The sequence below is a fragment of the Myotis myotis genome, unplaced genomic scaffold (genome assembly GCF_014108235.1).
Source record: "Myotis myotis isolate mMyoMyo1 unplaced genomic scaffold, mMyoMyo1.p scaffold_m19_p_9, whole genome shotgun sequence".
Classification (NCBI taxonomy): domain Eukaryota; kingdom Metazoa; phylum Chordata; class Mammalia; order Chiroptera; family Vespertilionidae; genus Myotis; species Myotis myotis.
Window position 1 is genome coordinate 28,600,399 of NW_023416401.1, and position 18,803 is coordinate 28,619,201.

General features: G+C 45.8%; 1 protein-coding gene and 1 long non-coding RNA gene across 3 annotated transcripts in view; one reads left to right on the plus strand and one right to left on the minus strand.

Annotated features, from left to right (window-relative positions):
• The first annotated feature begins 126 nt into the window (after positions 1-126).
• LOC118662874 lies at positions 127-12,538 on the plus strand. The gene is made up of 3 exons (XR_004969915.1): positions 127-1,415; positions 1,546-1,655; positions 11,415-12,538. It is a non-coding gene; the product is annotated as an uncharacterized LOC118662874 (long non-coding RNA).
• A 1,863-nt stretch (positions 12,539-14,401) lies between these two features.
• The window catches only part of KBTBD12 (kelch repeat and BTB domain containing 12), a 29,133-nt gene continuing 24,731 nt past the window's right edge, over positions 14,402-18,803 (minus strand). The window contains exons 6-7 of one of the 2 annotated variants that reach the window (XM_036323447.1): positions 17,098-17,280; positions 14,402-15,757 (exon numbers count right to left, since the gene is read on the minus strand). In XM_036323447.1, the coding sequence (XP_036179340.1) occupies positions 17,099-17,280 (182 nt within the window). In that variant the 3' untranslated portion in view covers positions 14,402-15,757; position 17,098. Of the gene's footprint in view, positions 17,281-18,803 lie in introns of both variants that reach the window. The other variant, XM_036323446.1, reaches the window with a different exon arrangement.

The following is an 18,803-nucleotide window of genomic DNA, read 5'->3' on the forward strand; positions in this document are numbered from 1 at the left end:
GCGCCGCGCCGCCTCCGCGGAGACTTCAACTCCCGGCATGCAGCGGGGCCCTCGGGGCCTGTCCGGAAGAGGATGCTCAGCCGGCGGGGCGGGGCCGCGAAGAGAGGCGCGGGGCACGCCGGGACGGGGAGTGTGTGGTTAAAATGGACTTGGTTACGCGAGAGCGCGTGGGGAAGGTGGGGCTTGTCGCAGCTCAGGAGGCAGAGGCGGTGCTGTTTGGTGGAAAAACTGAGGCCAATGGTAGACGCTTCCTGCTCCCTCGGCTCTGAGCGAGGCGGAGTCCGAGTCACTTATTTGCTTTTCACCGCATTTACAGCTTTTGAATTAGCGAATAGACTGTAAGCTCCTTTGAGCAGACTGCGTCCCAGCGCTGACCAGTTCCGGCACCTAGTAGGTGCTCCGCACGGCGGCCCGACACCCTCGTTAGCAGTTATTTAGCAGACTCCCCGGCCTGTCCTGGGCCGGAAGTGACTTCTGCCCAGCCCCTGCCCTCTGAGGACGAATAGGATGAGTGTGCGGAGAGACAGGCGGTCCGAGGAGAGCGGGGGCCGCCGAGGAAACGGTCCGGCGCAGCAGGGGGTCCAGGAAGGTCTCCTTGAATGGCTCAGTTGCTTTTGTGCCAGACGCAGACGGATTCCGGCGAGGAGGAAGGACGGAGGGTGCTCCCGGTTGAGGAAAGCGTAGTGAGGAAGACATGGTGTGGCTGCTTACGATCTATGGGGAAAGAAGCCTGTCTGGCCATGTGAAGGAAAGTCATAAGGTTTAGTGTTCGTGGACCAATGGGTGGGTCAAAGGATGCTAGACGGGAGTTGGGATTTATTTTCCATGCGTCTGTGATCAAGGGTAACATGTAAATTAAAAGGAGGAGACTACTGTGAGCATTGCCTGAGGAGGTGGTGGGCGCCACTGGCTGGGGATTAGTGAAGATTTTAGGGAGCCAAATCCTGACCAGGACCAGCAGAAGTTGGAGGTACAGCTGTGACAAGATGCTGTATTTTGGCAATAATAATTTAGGGATTGCTTTTGCTATTTTTCCCTTTCCTCTCATTTCTAGCAGGTAGCCAGGACTTGTAAATCACTTTTCAGGATTTTTGTAGGACAGGAAGTATTTTTTTTTTAAGGTTTAACAGATCTTTTTTCTTCTTTTTTTCTGTTTTTCTTTTTAAAATTTATTGGGGTGACATTAGTTAATAAGATATAGGTTTTAAGTCTACATATCTGTGATACATGATCTGTATATTGCATTGTGTGCCCACCACTCCAAGTCAGGTCGTCTTCCATCACCGTATCTTTGCCCCTCTTTACTCTTTACTAACCCCGCTCCCATTCCCCTCAGGAAACCATCATACTGTGGAAGTATTTTTTTCAAAACCTAATCCAGGGATGCGGAAAATTCAAATTACTATAGAAGGCAGGTAGGTAACTTCAATCAGTAAAGGGCTCAGATGTGACGTCACTTGATACCCATCCTCCCCGCTCCCCCAAATTAAGCATGGACTACTCTCCTAGAGTTGCTTCTGAAATGCAGCCCCATCTTTCCTTCAGGACCCACTGATGATCTGGAGTTTTGACCAGAAGCTAAGACTGGTAGCCCTTGGACTAAATTCAGTGGATAGACCAGAGCTGATGTCTATACACCCTGCACCAAACTGATGGTGAGAATATTGAAGTACTTCATGGTAAACAGTCTCATAGTAATTGTGCTATATGTTACAATTAGTTAATATAAATTTTTAATATAAACTCACTGGTTTGTACTAACAGTTTTAGGATATAGAAAATGGGCATTCTGTTGTAGTGACATCTGAGAAACATTGATGACATAGTTTGGCCTGTGTAACCGAAGGGACTGTGGCTAACAAAACACAAATTGCTTTAGGAGAATCACTAGCTTACAATAATTTTGTTAGCACATTGGAAGAAATTAAAGTTTCATACATTAAATATTTGAAAACTTAAAACTCCCAAAAATGTTATCAAAGTGAGAATAAAGCAATAAAAAAGACTTAGAAGATACTGTTGGAATTTTTAGCACTATATAATAAAATATATTTAAACATTTTCACAAAAATATTTACTAGAACTTTTAAAGGAATAATATTGATGTGGACATGGGTACTATGGACCTGTTTGTTACAAAACATAGGTGTACCACAATGAGAAAACAACTTTTTGGAAAACATAATCAAGGCAATACATTTTAAATCATCCTCAAAGAAGCTTCATTTGTTTCACATAAAAGTGTTTTAATATTTTGCTTACTCTTACCATTTGCAACAGCATGGATGGACCTAGAGGGTATTCTGCTAAGTGAAATAAGTCAGAGAAAGACCAATACCATATTATTTCACTTATATGTGGAATCTAAAGAACAATATAAATGAACAAACAGAACAGAAACAGGCTCTTAGCTACAGAGAACAGACTAATGGTTGATAGAGGGGAGGGGACTTGGGGGACTGGGTGAAAAAGGTGAAGGGATTAATTAATAATTACAAAATAGTCATGGGGATATAAAGTACAGTTAGGGAATATAGTCAGTAATAGTGTAATAACTTGTATGGTGCCAGCTGGGTACTGGAAATAGTGGGGGAAGAAGCACATTGTAAAGTATGTGATTGTCTCACCATTATGCTGTACACCTGAAATGAATATAAAATAATACTGAATGTAAACTGTAATTGAAAAAAAATAAAAAATTGCTTAAAATACAAATGTCAAGATTTTGAAGATAATGGTTTTTGTTGAGCTTATGGCACTTAGAATCACATTGAATACAATGTATTGAACTTTGGAGGGCCAAAAATATATTTCATTGAAAAATATTTTCAATGAGATTTTACAACAATTTTTAAAAAGTTATTGGATTTTGCCCTGACTGGTTTGGCTCAGTGGATAGAGTGTTGGCCTGCGGACTTAAGGGTCCCGGGTTCGATTCCAGTCAAGGGCATGTACCTTGGTTGCAGGCACATCCCCAGTAGGGGGTGTGCAGGAGGCAGCTTATCAATGCTTCTCTCTCATCGATGTTTCTAACTCTCTTTCCCTCTTCCTTCCTCTATGTAAAAAATCAATAAAATATATATTTTTAAAAAAGTTATTGGATTTTGTACAAAAATCCAATTGTAATGCTAGAAAGAATCTGGAATTTTAGCCAAAAGTTTGGGAAAAAAATTGAAGGTTTGAATTTGGCACTAAGTTATCAAATTTAATTAATTTTAGATAAAGCAATAGTATAAGATCTAAGTCAAGTAATTAACATTTTTCTCAATAAACTATTTATTGTCACATAGCAAATATTAACTGTGTCCTGGCTGGTGTGGCTCAGTTGGTTGGCGCATTGTCCCGAAGGGTCATGGATTTGATTTCCAGTCAGGGCACATACCCAGGTTGCAGGTTTGATCCTTGGTTGGGGCGTTTAAGGGAGGCAATTGATTGATGTTTCTTTCTCTCCATCTCGCTTCCTCCTTCCTCTCTAAAATCAGTGGAAATATCCTTAGGTGAGGATTTAAAAAAAAAATCAGCTGCAATTTAAATAATGAAAAGTGAACCTTGATGGACAGCTTGAAGTGCTGGAGCTACAAAAGCAGTTTGGGCCCTAGCAGGTTTTCTCAGTGGTTAGATCGTGGGCCCACCAACTGAAGGGTTGAGGGTTCAATTCCACCAAGGGCACGTATTCCTGATGTGTGTGTGTGTGTGAGAGAGAGAGAGAGAGAAAGAGGAAGAGAGAATTGTCAATTTTATTTTAAACATACAGAATTTGATTTGCTAGCAATTGATCAGGCAGGAGAGATCTCATAAGCAGACCTGGGGCTTAGAGATGAGTTAGGCTTAGAAGAGTGTGAAGTTATCGTCTATAAGAGTAGATGTGATTTCCAAGGGAGAAAATAGAGAAAGAAACCAGGTTTAAGGGAAGACTCTGGGAGTGAGGGAGTCACCCATGTTTAAGGGTGGGAAGGAGGAGAAGCAGTCAGGAAACAGGACACTCAGTGGTTCAAGAAGTAGATGGTTGCCCAGCTGGCATGGTCAGTGGTTGAGCGTTGACCTATGAACCAGGATGATTCCCGGTCAGGGCATATGCCCTCATTGCAGGCTCGATCCCCAGTGTGGGGCTTACGGGAGGTAGCCAATCAATGATTCTCTCTCATCATTGATTTTGCTATCTCTCTCTCTCCCTCTCCCTTTCTCTCTGAAATCAACAAAAAATATTTTTTAAAGAAGAAGTAGATGGTTGAATTAAGTAGATTATTCCTTTGGTAAGCTTTGTGGCATACTGGTTAGGATGAAAGTTTGTATGTTGCTGCAGAAATTCCAAAAATCAATATCATAAACCAGATGAAGTTCAGGTGATAGTATATCTTATTGCTTCACTCCCCTAGGGGTGGTGCTGTGACCCACAGAATCCAGTATGGCTCATCACCATTCTTCAATTGGGCAAGCCTTTCCTTTTAATGCAGAACCTGGAAGTTAAACACATTACTTCTGCTCATGTCCCACTTATTGGCTATAACCTAGTCTATGAACGCACATTTGAAATGAGGCTCAGAAATGTAATTTTATTATGGAAAGTTATGTGCTGGCTAAAAATCACAATTACCCTGGAGGAAGGGAGAGGAGGGAATACGGTAAACTTCTGGGCTTGGACAAAGATGAAGAGTAAGGAGCAATGGAAATATAATTGGAGAAACCAGGCTTCATCATGGTTGTTAACACTGTTAACCTAAAAACAAAAGGCCTTTCAAAGCGAGAGGCAAACAGCATTTATTTAGATCCATAAGAATAGCTTTTCGGGCACACTGATTCAGGCAAAGCTCAAATAGTGTTCCAACTAGGAGACAAAGGCATTGGATATTTATGAGAAGGGGAAGGGGAACAATTACTCAAAAGAAGGAAGGCATTTCTATTGGTGCAGTTTAATTAACAGTGATATTAATTCTAAACAATATTTTAAATTTTCAGTCCAGTAGTTATATCAGTCTACTTTTTTGTGATCTTTATAATAAATTTTTTTGCAAGGTTGCTTAGGCTCAGTCCAAAGGTTATTTTGCCCTGTTTTAAAACATTCCAGTTATTTGAGGTATGTCATGCAAGGCAGTTCCTCTGGCATGGCAGCTCTGGCTGCATCTTAAAGTGACTCTGTTTATATTGTTTCAATATTTAGCAGATGTATGCTGAACTGGGCAGACCAGGGAAAATGGCTCTCTCAGCAGATATAGGCCTTCTATGCTTTTGAGGCAGAAGCTCTTCAGAAGGAAGGGAAGGAGGGTAGGAAAAGGAAGGCATGCAGGAGGAGGCCGGACTCCCAGGGAAAAATTCAGGAGACTTTTTCCACTTTGAGAATCAGAGATCAGAGAATGCCTAAGAGACACCCAAGGCATGACTGCTCGGGTCAGCAGGGGTACCTGAGAAACAGCACCAGTAGGATATCTATCTATCTGTCTATCTATCTATCTATCTATCTATCTATCTATCTATCTATCTATCTAGCTGTTGATAGAGCAAGGAATTAGCGTATATGAGCCATAAGGTGGGCAAGCAGACTAGAAATTCTTGGGTGGAGGAAGGAGGCAGTCCACAGGAAGTATTTATTCTCCCTCAGGGAAACCTCAGTTCTGCTCTTAGGGCTTTCAGCTGATTGGATGAGGCTCACTCACATTATTGAAAATGATCGTTTAAAATTAAAGTAACTGTAGATGTTAACTACATCTACAAAATACCTTCACAGCAGCACCTAGATGAGTGTTTGAACAACTGGGTACTCCATCCTAACCTAGTTGACACATAAAACTCACTGTTATACTGCTTAACCCAAATTCCAAAGCCTGGGCATGGAATGTTGACATCACCAGATACAAGTCTAGGAATAAGATGTTGGATCTGAGAGGTACCAGATTTTATTTTCTCTTTTCTGTGTTGGGAACTGCTTTTTTAAATTTTAATTTATTTTTTAATGCCATTTTTGGTTACATCTTCTGATCTTTTTGTCAAGTTAAAAAAAGAGTACGTAAAGTTTAATAAAACAAAATCCTTATTCTACCAAATAGAATCAGCATTGCTAACAGATCACTTACAGACAAGGCTTGGTGCTTAAACGTATTTAAGAACTCCTTGTATTAATTTCTTCACTTCCCATCAGGATTCTCTCAATTGTACATGACAAAACAACAACAAAAACCCAAACAAAACAAACATCCCTGGCTGGTGTGTGCAGTGGTTAGAGCGTTGGCCAGTGCACCAGAGGGTCTCGGGTTTGATTTCTGGTCAAGGGCACGTACCTGGGTTGCGGGTTCAATCCCCAGCCCCAGTGAGGTGCCTGCATGAGGCAACCAATTGATGTGTCTCTCTCACATTGATGTTTTTTTCTCTCCCCCTCCCTCCCACTCTCTTAAAAAAAAAATCAATGGAAAAAATATTCTGGAGTGAGGATTAAAACAAAACAAACAAAAAAACACAACAGTTTGAATAGGTTTGAGAAAAAAAACCTCTGGAATTATTTAGCTCACATAGATCTAAACAAAGACTGACCTAATTTTCTAAGGGCTGAGAAGATGTCAGACCCAATTTCTCTCCATCTGTTTTCTGCTGTCTTTTGAATACAGGCCCCTCCTCAGAGTGACCTTCAAAAGTCCCAGGCTTCATAGTTAAAGTCTAGCGGAAGGAGAGCTTTTGTCCTCCACACAGTTCTTACGAGAGCCCTGGAATTGAGTTTAATCAAACTGACTTGGGCCAAGTGTTCATTCCTGAACCATCACTGTGACCATAGGGGACAGAACAAATTGACTGGCCATTAGTCTCATCCAAATCACGTGGATTGAGAATGTCCCAGGGGAGGTTGTAGCTATGATGGAAAATCAGGGTGCTACTTACAGAAGAGAGAGGAATGAATGCTGGGTGGCCAAAAAGAATGCATCCCCCCTCCCCACCCCTGACACACACACACACACACACACACACACACACACACACACACACACACCTGTCTGCAGCTTGCCACTGTGGAAAGAACATTGGATATAGAGTCCAACAGGCTCCCATTCCCATTCTGTTCCCATTCTGGCTCAAATATTTAATAGTCAACTTGATCTATTTGAAATATCTGAGTTTCAGTTTTGTGGGTTTTTTTTTTTTTTTCGAATTAAAGAGTCACATTTATTGTGATCTGGGACTATGAGGGGCCATTCCCCAAATCTCATAGTAGTAAGATGGTCGCAAAACTAGACTTATATAGGCAAAGATCACAAAGGTATTGATTACATCCCAAGGTTTGGAATGAGGAACCTGGTTTGCAAAAAAAGCAGTTTACAGAAGCAGAAGCAGCATGTTATCTAAATTATAGTTTTGGACCACTGAATTGACGGAAACACATTATCTAGAGCCCTCGGGTCTGGAATGAGGAACCTGGTCAGACTTAAGCATGTTATCTCAATTACAGTTTTTGGGTCTCCGGAACACTGAGTCAACAGGGACACATTAACTGGAGCCCTCTGACCTTGGGATAACTGTGCTGTCCTTCCCAGGTAAAGGAAAATGTGCTTTCTAAGACCAGTATGACCACAACCAATGGGATATTCATTACTATCAATAGGGTTTTCAATCGAATGGGGTGATTTATATAATTTAGAAAATCAAATTAACTTTTCTATTATTTTAGCAAACAAATAAGTACAGAAACCAAACAGCAGGGTTAAAGTTAAACTATAGTTTCTACCTGAGATGATTGCTACCATACTTCATTCCCCACTGGTTTTATGTACCTGAGTCAAATCTTGGTGAGTTTCAGTTTTTTAATCTGTCAAAGAGAGGTGATAATATGCAGTTGTGAAGATTAAGTGAAATGACCCATGTCAAAGCACCTTAGGAAAATGCCTGGTCTGGAAAGTCTAATGTTTGCTAATTTCCTTTTTTTTATTAACTGAAGCTTCTTTGTAGCATCCAAAGGCAAATTCGCCTTTCTTGCAAGGAAAAGTTACGATAAGAATACGTAATTATTATTATACTAGCTACCCCTTACTGAGTGTTTCCTGTTACCACTTGTGCTGTTAGGCAGGACCGCCTGGTGTGGCTATGCAGACTGTGCTGCCCAGTTCCCCTAGGGCCAATCACACGGAATCTAATGAGGATGGCGCCACCTGGGGGTGGCAGTGCAGCAGTCCATGCACTAATTCATTCCTCACGCTGACACTGAAGAAGGTACTATTAACCCCATTTTAGAAAGAATTTTGTAACTTGGGTTAAGGAACTTTGCCAAGGTTCTTTGAGCATCAAATGACATGAACAAATGGAAACCACATACTTTGCGGACACTTTACTATGGCATTTATAAAGAAATAATCTCAAAATACAGAATTACAACCTCTTTGGTTAAGTTTATTCCCACGTATCTCTTTTGTTGTTGCAATGGTAAATGGGAGTTTTTTTAGTTTCTCTTTCTGAGAGTTCATTATTGGTATATGAAAATGCTCTGTATTTCCATTTCACGGTAACAACTTCATCAGTGGCTGCTTCTGGAAGCCCAGTGGCCGCCAGCCAGCTCCAGGCTGAATGCGTCTCTACTTCCTCCAGGGCGGCAGAAGCTGTCCCAGAGCCTCCTCTCTCCTCACTGGTGTGTTGCTGGGCCCAGGAGCCTGCACAGGTGGGCTGCATCCAGCCAGGCTCCCTCAACAGGGGGTGGCGGTCAATGCCTTATAATCCTTGGGCTGCAGCAGAATTCCTGAGGGAACCTGGGGTGTCTTTGGCAGTAGAGACGCTGGGGGACATCCAAGAGGGGAGGAAATGCCAGAGGGTTGTCTTTTCTTGAGGCCGCTGGCTTCTCCAGCAAGGAGTCCTTCTTACCAGGGAGGGGTGGTGGTACCTGGGGGCAGGTGCCCAGGCCCAGCTGCTTTATCTACTGACGGTCCATTGGCTCTCCCTCAGCCCCGTGATTGGCTCTTCTCCACAGCACATGTGGCCCAAGCCTGTGTCCTCATTCCTTCCTCTGGATAATAGGCATCAGTTGCCTTTTCTCTCATTTGAGTGAGATGTAGGGGCATGGGGTGGGGAGGAGAGGGGGTTAGTTCTATCTGCCCCTTTAAGAGAAGCCCCCAACTGCAGCTCAGTGAGGGCCAGTGTTTCCCCCTAGGTCGCTTAGCACACTGAGCTGAGATGGAGCCATACCCCAGTGTTGTAAAGCCTTTCCCCTGACCGCTCTCCCCATTTGGGTGTGCTGTCCCCACTCTGGGACTGGTCGAAGGGTCTAGTGAAACTGGGGCATAGAGGAGATTCCGCCCAGGGTTCCCTGTCCTCCCCTCCACCACACGTTGGTGGCATCTCTCCAAACTCCAGACCTGTCAGCCGTTCGCTGTCTTAGAGTCTGGACACCTGATGAAGTCACACTTGGCAGCCTGGTGCCCCAGGCGCTGGGGCCGGGGCTGGCCAAACTGTCCTGCTGGGACCCCCTCCATTCTTTTCTTTGCACAATTCTTCTGCACCTGTGCAGTTCCCAGAATTTGCTAATCTTTTCCTGGTCTCCGCCTCCCCCCTACCGCCCCCCGCCGTCCCAATCCATATCCTGTACACCTCTGAAGACCCCCGATGCCCTCTCTGCTACACCTCTCTCCTCCTCACCATGGCCAGCACTGTGCCCCGGGACTGGTGCACGCGGCTCAGTGAGCGCTGCTGGTGACAAGGTGCCACTGCACTACACAGAGCAAAGGGCCAGGGTAGGGACGCTTCTGGGAAGGGTGCAAGGGCATTCCAGGTGCAGTGTTCGCCTGTGCAAAGGGAGGTAGGAAAGTCACAGGAGATGTCCCGAGCTCATTTCCTCCCTGGGGTTTAATTACTGGACGTGTATATAGCTCCCGGGAGCAAGGGGAACTCTTGGTGCATGTGACCGAGAAACGTAGGCGGAAGGGAGGGTGATCACTTATGCTTTTGAATAAGCAAAGAAAGCAGAGAGTGATTTCTGAGGTTTCCCCCCTATAGTTTTGCTTTTATAAGGTGAGAAGTTTTAGTCTGTCCCCTGCTTTTCAAAAGAACAAGAAATTCCTAATGTAGTGGCCCTGGGAAATAAAGGGGCAGCTGTGGGACCTTCGCCCCCTGGGGGTGTGGGGCGAGAAGGTCTCAGGACACAGCAGGAAGCTACCGGACAGAAGCTGGGGCCATCGTGATTCCTCTCACCTTCTGCCTAATTGCCACAGCACGGAAGGCTTCTGAACACTTCATTGTGCCTGACGCTGGGCAGGAGCTCCAATGCATGGTCTCACTTCACCTTCCCACCCAGGAGGTGGTGCAGGTGAGCAAATGCAGACCAGCCATGAAACGACCAGTCCAGCCCACACAGCCAGGCACCAGGGAGTTGGGGTCCTGAGTCCTGTCCACTCCACTCCACTCCACTCCACTCCACTCCACTCCACTCCACTCCACTCCAGCTCTGGCCGGACTATAGTTCATTTTCTTTGTTCCTTTGTCCCACTTAGTTAGCTTCCACCTGGATTCTGCCAACAGCCTCCTATCAGGGTGCCTGTTCCTGTTCACCCTGAGGTGTGGCCACCGACATGATCTTTATAAAGTCCCACCCTGGCCTCCATGAGTTTGCACCCAGGGCCCACCCCACCTGGCTTAGTCTGCTGTTACAGCCACCTACCTTCAGACTGCCCACCCAAAGCTTCTCTCGTACCTGCACAGCAGGCCTCTTCCTGGCCAGGGCCTTTGCACAGGCTGCCCCTGCACCTGGAATGCCCTTACTCTTTTTTGTTCATCTGGCAAACCCAAGCCGTTGGGGTCACTTGCTTGTGAGAGGAGCCCAACAAGACTCCCTAAAGCCACGGCCTCTCTCCCGGATCCTCAGCTGTTTGGGCCACTTTGCTGGTACCAGAGAACCATCTAACTTGTGCGATGACTCGTGTTTAGGTGTCACCACACTTCTTTGACTCCTGCGGAACACATGCAAGGCTTCACGTTAAAGGAGAATGGAGGTCACCCCGCAGGCAGGAGCCTTTCCTCGTCACAATTATAGAAGTGTAGGAATAGCCCTAACTGGTTTGGCTCAGTGGATAGAGCATCAGCCTGCGGACTGAAGGGTCCCAGGTTCAATTCCGGCCAAGGGCACATGCCTGGGTTGTGGGCTCGATCCCCAGTGGGGTTGGGGGGTGTGTGTGTGGGAGGCAGCCAATCAATGATTCTCTCTCATCATTGACGTTTCTCTCTCTCTCTTCCTCTCCCTTCCTCTCTGAAATCAATAAAATATATTAAAAAAAAAAAGAAGTGTAGGAATAAATGTGTGTTGTAATGAAGCCACTAAATGTGTAAAGATTTGTTTGGCAGCAATAGGAAACAAATGCAGGGATAATTACACTGCATTTTTGCCTGATGTGGGTTTAGACTCTAACCCCTCACAAGATGCCATGCCACTGTATTTGCACATCTCGTTTCTTCTCCAGATGTGAACTTGTCGAGAGCCCGGCCTTGCATCATGTCTCTCTGCCCAGAGCAGTGCCTGGCTCAGAAGAAGCGCTCAACTGACCAGCTGACCGATGCTTTTCAATCTTCTTCCTGCACGTCTTTTCTCAGAACAATGGCAAGATGTTCTCTAGCATTATTCTGGGTATCCTGGTAGTGCCTGGTTCAGGATTGTGTAGCCATATGTGTTGAGTAGAGATAGGGAAAGGATGAGAGAGTAACTTATCTGGAGCCAGGGGCTGTCAGATCCATGTCCCAGGGGACCTCTGCCCTCTGCCTGGTCCACCCTCGCATGGCACACCCCCTCCCAGATGAAACAGACCCAGTACTGGCACACTTCTCTTTGATAACGTTGCTCTAAGACTCACAGCACTGGGAGGGCAGAGAAACAAGCTTTCAGTAAGGCTGCTGGGCCTTAAATCATGCCTCTGATTGGAAGGAAGTGTCCTTGCTGGTGAAAAGCCTCATGTTTGGCTGGAATCTGACGCTTCAACTACTCTTTCCAACACACGTATTTTTCCTGTGCTCCATGCCAATGGAGATTACTGCTGAGTTTCTAATGCTGCAGGGTGGGCGTGGCCTCCCATAGGATGCTGCAACTCTACCTGAGTTATCCAGTTGTCCTCTCAGTGACAGCTGACCAGGGCTCCTCCCAGGGCTCCTCTGTGTAGCCTGGACCAGCCTTCTGCATGAGACGGGTGTGCTTCCCAATTTGGCTGTTATCCGTCATGTCTCTCAAGGAGCCCAAATGCCTCTAAAGAGGCTTGGGGCCACGTCTGCCGCAAGGAGGCGGGCTCCTGCACCTTGTCTAATGTTCCCAAGCTCCCACAGAGTCAGTGCAATGCAAAGTCCACCTTCTAAACCACCGCCACCCTGGAGTTTGGTGCCAGAGCCCAGAGCAATCGAGTGGGAGGTCGGATCCTTCCCCTTGGAATAACAACTGGAAGAATCAACCGAAATGTCCATCTCTTGGTGATTTGTTTAAGAAATTATGCTACATTGCCCTGACCGGATTGGCTCAGTGGATGGAGTGTCGGCCTGAGGACTGAAGGGTCCCAGGTTCAATTCCGGTCAAGGGCATGTACCTTGGTTGCAGGCACATCCCCAGTAGGGGGTGTGTAGGAGGCAGCTGATTGATGTTTCTCTTCCATCGATGTTTCTAGCTCTCTATCCCTCTCCCTTCCTCTCTGTAAAAATCAATAAAATATATTTTTAAAAAAGAAATTATGCTACATCTATGGCTGCTTTAGATATAGTGTTGAATGAGAGAAGACTGGATTAGAACCATGTTATATATGTAAAAATAAAAGAACATGCATATATATTCCTTTGTAATGTATCTATTCCCTTAGCTCAGTATTTTTCTTCAAGAAAATCTGGTAGAATACACCAGGAGTTGGCAAAGGTTTCCTGTGAAGGGCAGGGGAGTAAATATTCTAGGCTTTGTGGGCCAGAGGTCTCTACTGCAGCCCCTCAGCTCTGCTGTTGCTGCATGAAAGCCCCACAGACAATCCAGAAGTGAAGAGCACGACTGTGTGCCGGTAAAACATTATTTACAAAAACAGCTGGTGGGTGGGATTTGTAGTAAACAAAAATGTTGAAGTTTGGAGAGAAAAATACCTAAGAGATAGTTAAGAAGGGACTCAGCACTATAACCCCTTGGCACTTGCCAGGCATGCAGGGCTTCCCTCACTGAAATGAACTAAATCACCTTGTCAGGAGACATCCACGGCCCAGACTGCTTGAGTCCTCCCTTCGGCAGGAGTATCAAGGTCATCCCAAGAGAAAGTGGCTGTGGTGGGGGCAGGTTGGAGTATCAATTAGGAAGTCTTGGGCTGCACGTAAAATTTATTGCCACAATTAGCATCTGACAAGAAGTCCCATGGCTGGTTCATTCGGTGGCTGTGCCACAAATCTTGGGTCTTTTCCTTCCGTGGGGCAACTGCAGCATTTTCTCTCCAGTCTGTCCTCACTGCAAGACAGTGACTGCAGTCCCAGGGGCTCGCAGACTTGAAAAGACAGCAGAAGAAGAGCCCATCTCTCCCTCAACAGCTTTTTAAAAGAGAAAACCTTTCCCAAAGCCCCTCTGTGGGTACCCCTCTGTGTCTCTTTGGCTGGGATTGTGCCACATGGCTGTGATAAACTAACCCTGGGCAAGGACATGAGATTGCTACGACTGGTTCAATCGAGGCAGGATCTACCAATGAGCTGGGGCAGGGTCCAAGTCACTGTATACAAGAAGAATAGGGCAATGACTATAGGGGCACACTCAGCTGGGTTTGCTAGAGGTGGCAAATAAGTGGGGTGACTTGACTACACCCCAGTACCTCTTCTCTCTTGGCAACCCCTAGACAGGCCCAGGATGAACAACTGGAGCCATTCGGGTAGTAGCTCTCTTTAAGAAACGCTTTCAGGTGAAGGGGGTGGACCCCTTGAACGATTTTGGTTTTGGCTGAGCGGCCATTCTCTTATGGTTAAACTCATGGCATCTCCCTGGCTCTGAACTGGCAGGCAAACTGTTGACACCCTCCATTTCTGACTGCACTGGACTCTCCTGGTTCCTGCTGCTACTGGGCTAAGTCAGCTTCTGTGACCTGAGTTCCTACAGGGCCTCCTGCCCATCTGCCCCTGTTTGCTCTCACCTTACTCATCTACATGGGGCCGTGGAAGGATGTTCTTAAAGGGGCTCCTTGCCTGAAGCCGTGCTGCTGAGGCATACAGGCCAGATCGTTGGTATGGCATCTGAGGGCTTCTGTGATTGGCCTCATCTCCTTCGCTTGCCATCCTCCTGTGCTTCAACCGTCCCGCAAATGGGACCACCTCCTGGCCCTCATCTGCCTCAGACATCCTGGCCTCTGGCCTTGCTCCTGATGCTCTGCTGGCTGGTCATACCCCACTCTGGGAATGCTCAGCACGTCCTGGACACAGGAACCCCTTCTTCAAATGAAACTGACATGGATTTGCGATATGAAAAACAAGATGAACGTGATCGTTTATTGGTAAAATTTTGCAAGTTCAAATTCAAAGCATTTGCTCATTATAAAGTCAATCAGAGAGAACAATGATGCTTTCTTTAAGAACACACACTGAACGGGGGTGTGCTTGACAGCTGCAGTCTTCTCTCAGCCTCAGCATCCAGATCACTTCCCTTTTAGGTCCCATTGCTCAGTGTCAAACAATTCTGCTTCATAAAGAGAAGAACTAGCAAACAGCCAACGTTTTCTAAGAGCCCTCCATGCGCTATTGGGATAGCATTCAGTTAAAGTGAAAAAGGATCGATAGGAAAATGTTGTTTCAGAGATGAATCTCTACCAACATATAACAACAGGAGGGCAGAAGTGTCTAGTTTTGAATTACAAATGTGAAAGTCAGTCAAGAAACACCAGGGTTTAAGAAAACGCGAAAGCAAGCCACTGTTTGTTCCAGCATGCCATGTGGAGGAGCCAAAAGGCTGCGTCTGGGAAATTAAGAGCTATGTCAGCCACATCCACATCTCTCCCTAGAACCCCAAGGGACTGCACTCAAGCACTGGGTTGTTCTGGGCACCATGCTTTGGGAATGCTGAGTGCAACAGTAATGATAATGATAATGGCAGCTGGTAAATGTTTTAGTATCTTACACACACTTTGGTCAGTGTTTTCTCACTCAGTCCTCACACCAACCCTATAAGGCATTTTTCTTCCCATTCTGTATATGAGGAAAATAAGGCAATAATAGAAAGGTTATATTGCACCAGATCACACAGCTAGCTAAGTAGCAGAGTTGGGACTAAAGCTTCGATCGGAAACCCAATGCATTTAGAAATGTGTCATGACACGCTAGCAAGGCCTCCTTGATCCAGGGAGATGTGACAGCTTCTATGTTTAAATAGGAGCAGGTGCAGGGGTCCCATTAAGAGGAGCTTAGGCAAACAGCGACCTGTGGGGGCGCTCCTCAACCATGAACACCACCAGCCAGTACAGCCCTCTGGGAAGAACTGCTCTGCCTTTTTGGCAAGAAAAAGAATCCACGGATTAGAAGACCCTCCAGCAGGGAGAAGAATGAACTCATTTAACTCAGATTCCTGGAAATGCTCAGAGACCAAGCCCTCAGACTGAGAATTGCTACTCTGTGTGGGTTACCCAAAGACCTCTATGTGCCAGGCACTGCAGTGGGCACTTGGTTACAACTGCAGAGAGACAGGCATGGCTCCTGCCCTGTCTAGCCTACTAGGGGACAACCTACCTTGGGTCTAACTGGGCCCCCCTTCATGGTGGCAGAAGTAGGCTTCCAACTGGCTCATATCCTTGGACCCATCTCTCCTGCCTGGTTTAACAGCTAGAACCTGGGGACATGGGATAGAGGTCACAAAAGTCACACAACTCTATACCACAGAAGAGCTATACTCATCTAAGAAGGTCTGCCTGTGGCAAAGTTCTAGGGAATTTACTAACCACTCCTACTTAAGAAAGCCTGTGTAAGGTGAAACTCTGGAGAAGGTGTCAAAGATCAGGGATCAAAATGCATTCTTTGAATCTATTGTGCTTCCAGAAGTATAGAAGGTAAATAAAATAGATGGATTTCCTTGGTGTTGTTTAAATGTCATCCCTAAGATGTGTTTCGGGAGTGGCTATTTTCTAACTATGCTCAACTATGGGCTGAAGCAGGAGGTTCCATCCTCCCCCTTCAACCTTGGGGTTGATAGTGCAAAGACTGGGCCCAAGAGGGCAGCTGGCTGCCAAAGGGGTATGCTTCCTCTTTTTACTCCAGAGACTGGTCAGTGCCTGGGTTGGGTGGTATAGGCCAATTGTGTTCAGCCAGGACCAGCCTGTGGAAGGCCTTGTGTGTCTGAGAACTAGTCAAGGGCAGCTTGGGTAGGTCCAATCTAGGAACCTCTGTACCAGCCCAAGAGTGGACCATGGCTACAGAGCCCCGTATCTCCTTCACTGGCACAGACCCAGCCCAGGGTGGAATTCCTCTGCTCACTGTGGTTGGCTTGAGTGCCTGGGCTCTTAGGAACTTGTAGTCAGTCCACTGCTAGCCCTTTTTTGGACAGTGTTTCTGTAGCAGAAGAGTATTCTGCATGAGAATAGACAGTCTTTATAAGACTGAAGCCAGAACAGAGTAGAAAGATATGTCTTCCTTCACACCACTATTTTGAGATCATTTCCCTGCTTAGAGACTAGCTCCAAAGTCCTTGGTCTTCCAAATATTGGTCATTTAAGCTATAACCTACCTTTCTAGCCTTTATAGCAAAGGCAGTGGTCCAGGCAACCTGGCCCACCTCTGGCCTTTACTCAGCTATCTGTGATCTCACTATCAATTGCACACATGGGACAGCTTCCTCCTCATCCTCCAAGGCTCTGATGAAGGCCTGCATCTTGGCAATGCTGTCCTTGAGTCCCCAGCAGAGTGGGATTCCTCCACCCCCTGCACTTCTGTGGCACTCACCCTGTACTCCTCTTGTGACATCACCACATTCAGTCTTTGTAATGTCTTGTCCACCCTAACCAAGTGGCGTCCCTGAGGGTGGACTCTGCACACCCCCCCTCACAGTGTCCAGCACAAGCTGCTTTGCACATGGGCCACTATGCATGCAAAGCACATGTATGGATGCCCATGAGCTCTCTCCATTCCTAACGTCTCCTTTGCAGACACAACAGAAGGTTCTATAGCAATGCTGACCTCAGTGGTCCTTGCCTTCTTCCACCAAATCTGAAGGTGGGGGGATGAGGTCTCGAGGATTCATTCTGGCCACCAGGCAGACATCATAGTTGTCATGCATGAGGACATTGACGGCTACAACATTCCACTGATTTTCCCATGGGTCCAACTCCAATATTTCTTTGGAGATAATCTCATGGCGATCTGAAAAACAGCAAAGTGGGAAGATAAAATTTATATGGGTATTAAATTCAGAGTTCATAATCACTGTATTAAATAACTTTCTCTAAAAGACCAAAAATTAAAAAAACAATCAAGGTACATATGAAAGACACAGTTTTCCTGACATTTAAGAAACTATGAAAGGCTAAGTTACAACTGACATTAAAAATTTACTCAAGATGCACTGATTGTCTAAAGTTGAAAGGATGTTCCACTGTTATGTTAATGATTTATTGATGCTGTGGGCAAGAGATGAAACTGTTCTATTTCTACACCTGTGAAAGGAGGTATAGCTGGAGTCATATGACCTGTGTGAGTCACTGACCTCCTTGAGCTTATGTTTTCTTTCCTTTTTAAAATAAAATATTTTTATTGATTTCAGAGAGGAAGGGGGGGAGAGGGAGAGAGAGAGAGAGAGAGAGAGAGAGAGAGAGAGAGAGAGAGAGACATCAATGATGAGAATCATTGATCAGCTGCCTCCTGCACACCCCCTCTGGGGATCGAGCCCATAATCCAGGCATGTGCCCTTGACTGGAATCGAACCTGGGACCCTTCAGTCCGCAGGCCAATGCTCTATCCACTGAGCCAAACCAGCCAGGGCGAGCTTAAGTTTTCTTAAATGCAGACAGAGATGCTAATACACAGCCAAGGTCCTTGCTGGAAAAATGGCATATTCTAGCTGGCTAATTTGAAAAGTTTAGCAAAGGGATTGTTGGAAAGGTGTGGGCAGAGTTAGGAAGACCCATAGGTATGGCACAGCACCCCAGGGCTAAAAAACAGCAAGGACCATGGCCACCTGGAAGGCATTAGGGGAGAATGGGTACTGGAACTTGCAGAGGGCCGCTGTCTGGAGAGTGCTGCCTGGCAGAAGCAGATTTAGGGAGGGGAAGACAGGTGCAGCCATCCTCTGCAGCCCTGCAGGGACGGGGCAGGGAGGATAAATAAACTGACTCTCCTTTCACTCAACAACATCTGCTCTGGGCTCCAATTGGCTGAGCCTAACCAGAAGCCAGAGGGGAGAGGAGCCGTGAATGGAACCCATACAGGTTAGCTGTGAAAGACAGACGGCAGGATAGAGAAGGGACAGGGTGAGTCTGCAGGGGCAAATGAAAGAGTTCCAGCCCAGCTGTCTTTTTCACAATTATGTTATGATTAGAGGAGATAATATATAAAAAAGTGTCCAGTCCTGGCATATAAAAATCAATGGCTTATGTGTGCTTGTAAAGGATGTGTATTTTGCAATTGTTGGGTGTAGTATTCCATATATGTTAATTAGGTCATGTTATTTTACACTTCTACACATTCACTGATTTTTGTGGGCTGGTTCTGTCAGTTACTGAGAGAGCTGTGTTACAAACATCCCAGTAAGATTATGGATTTGTCTTTTTCTCCTATCAAATCTTTAAGAATATATTTTTATTGATTTCAGAGAGGAAGGGAGAGGGTGAGAGAGATAGAAACATCAATGGCGAGAATCATTGATTGGCTGCCTCTTGCACGCCCCA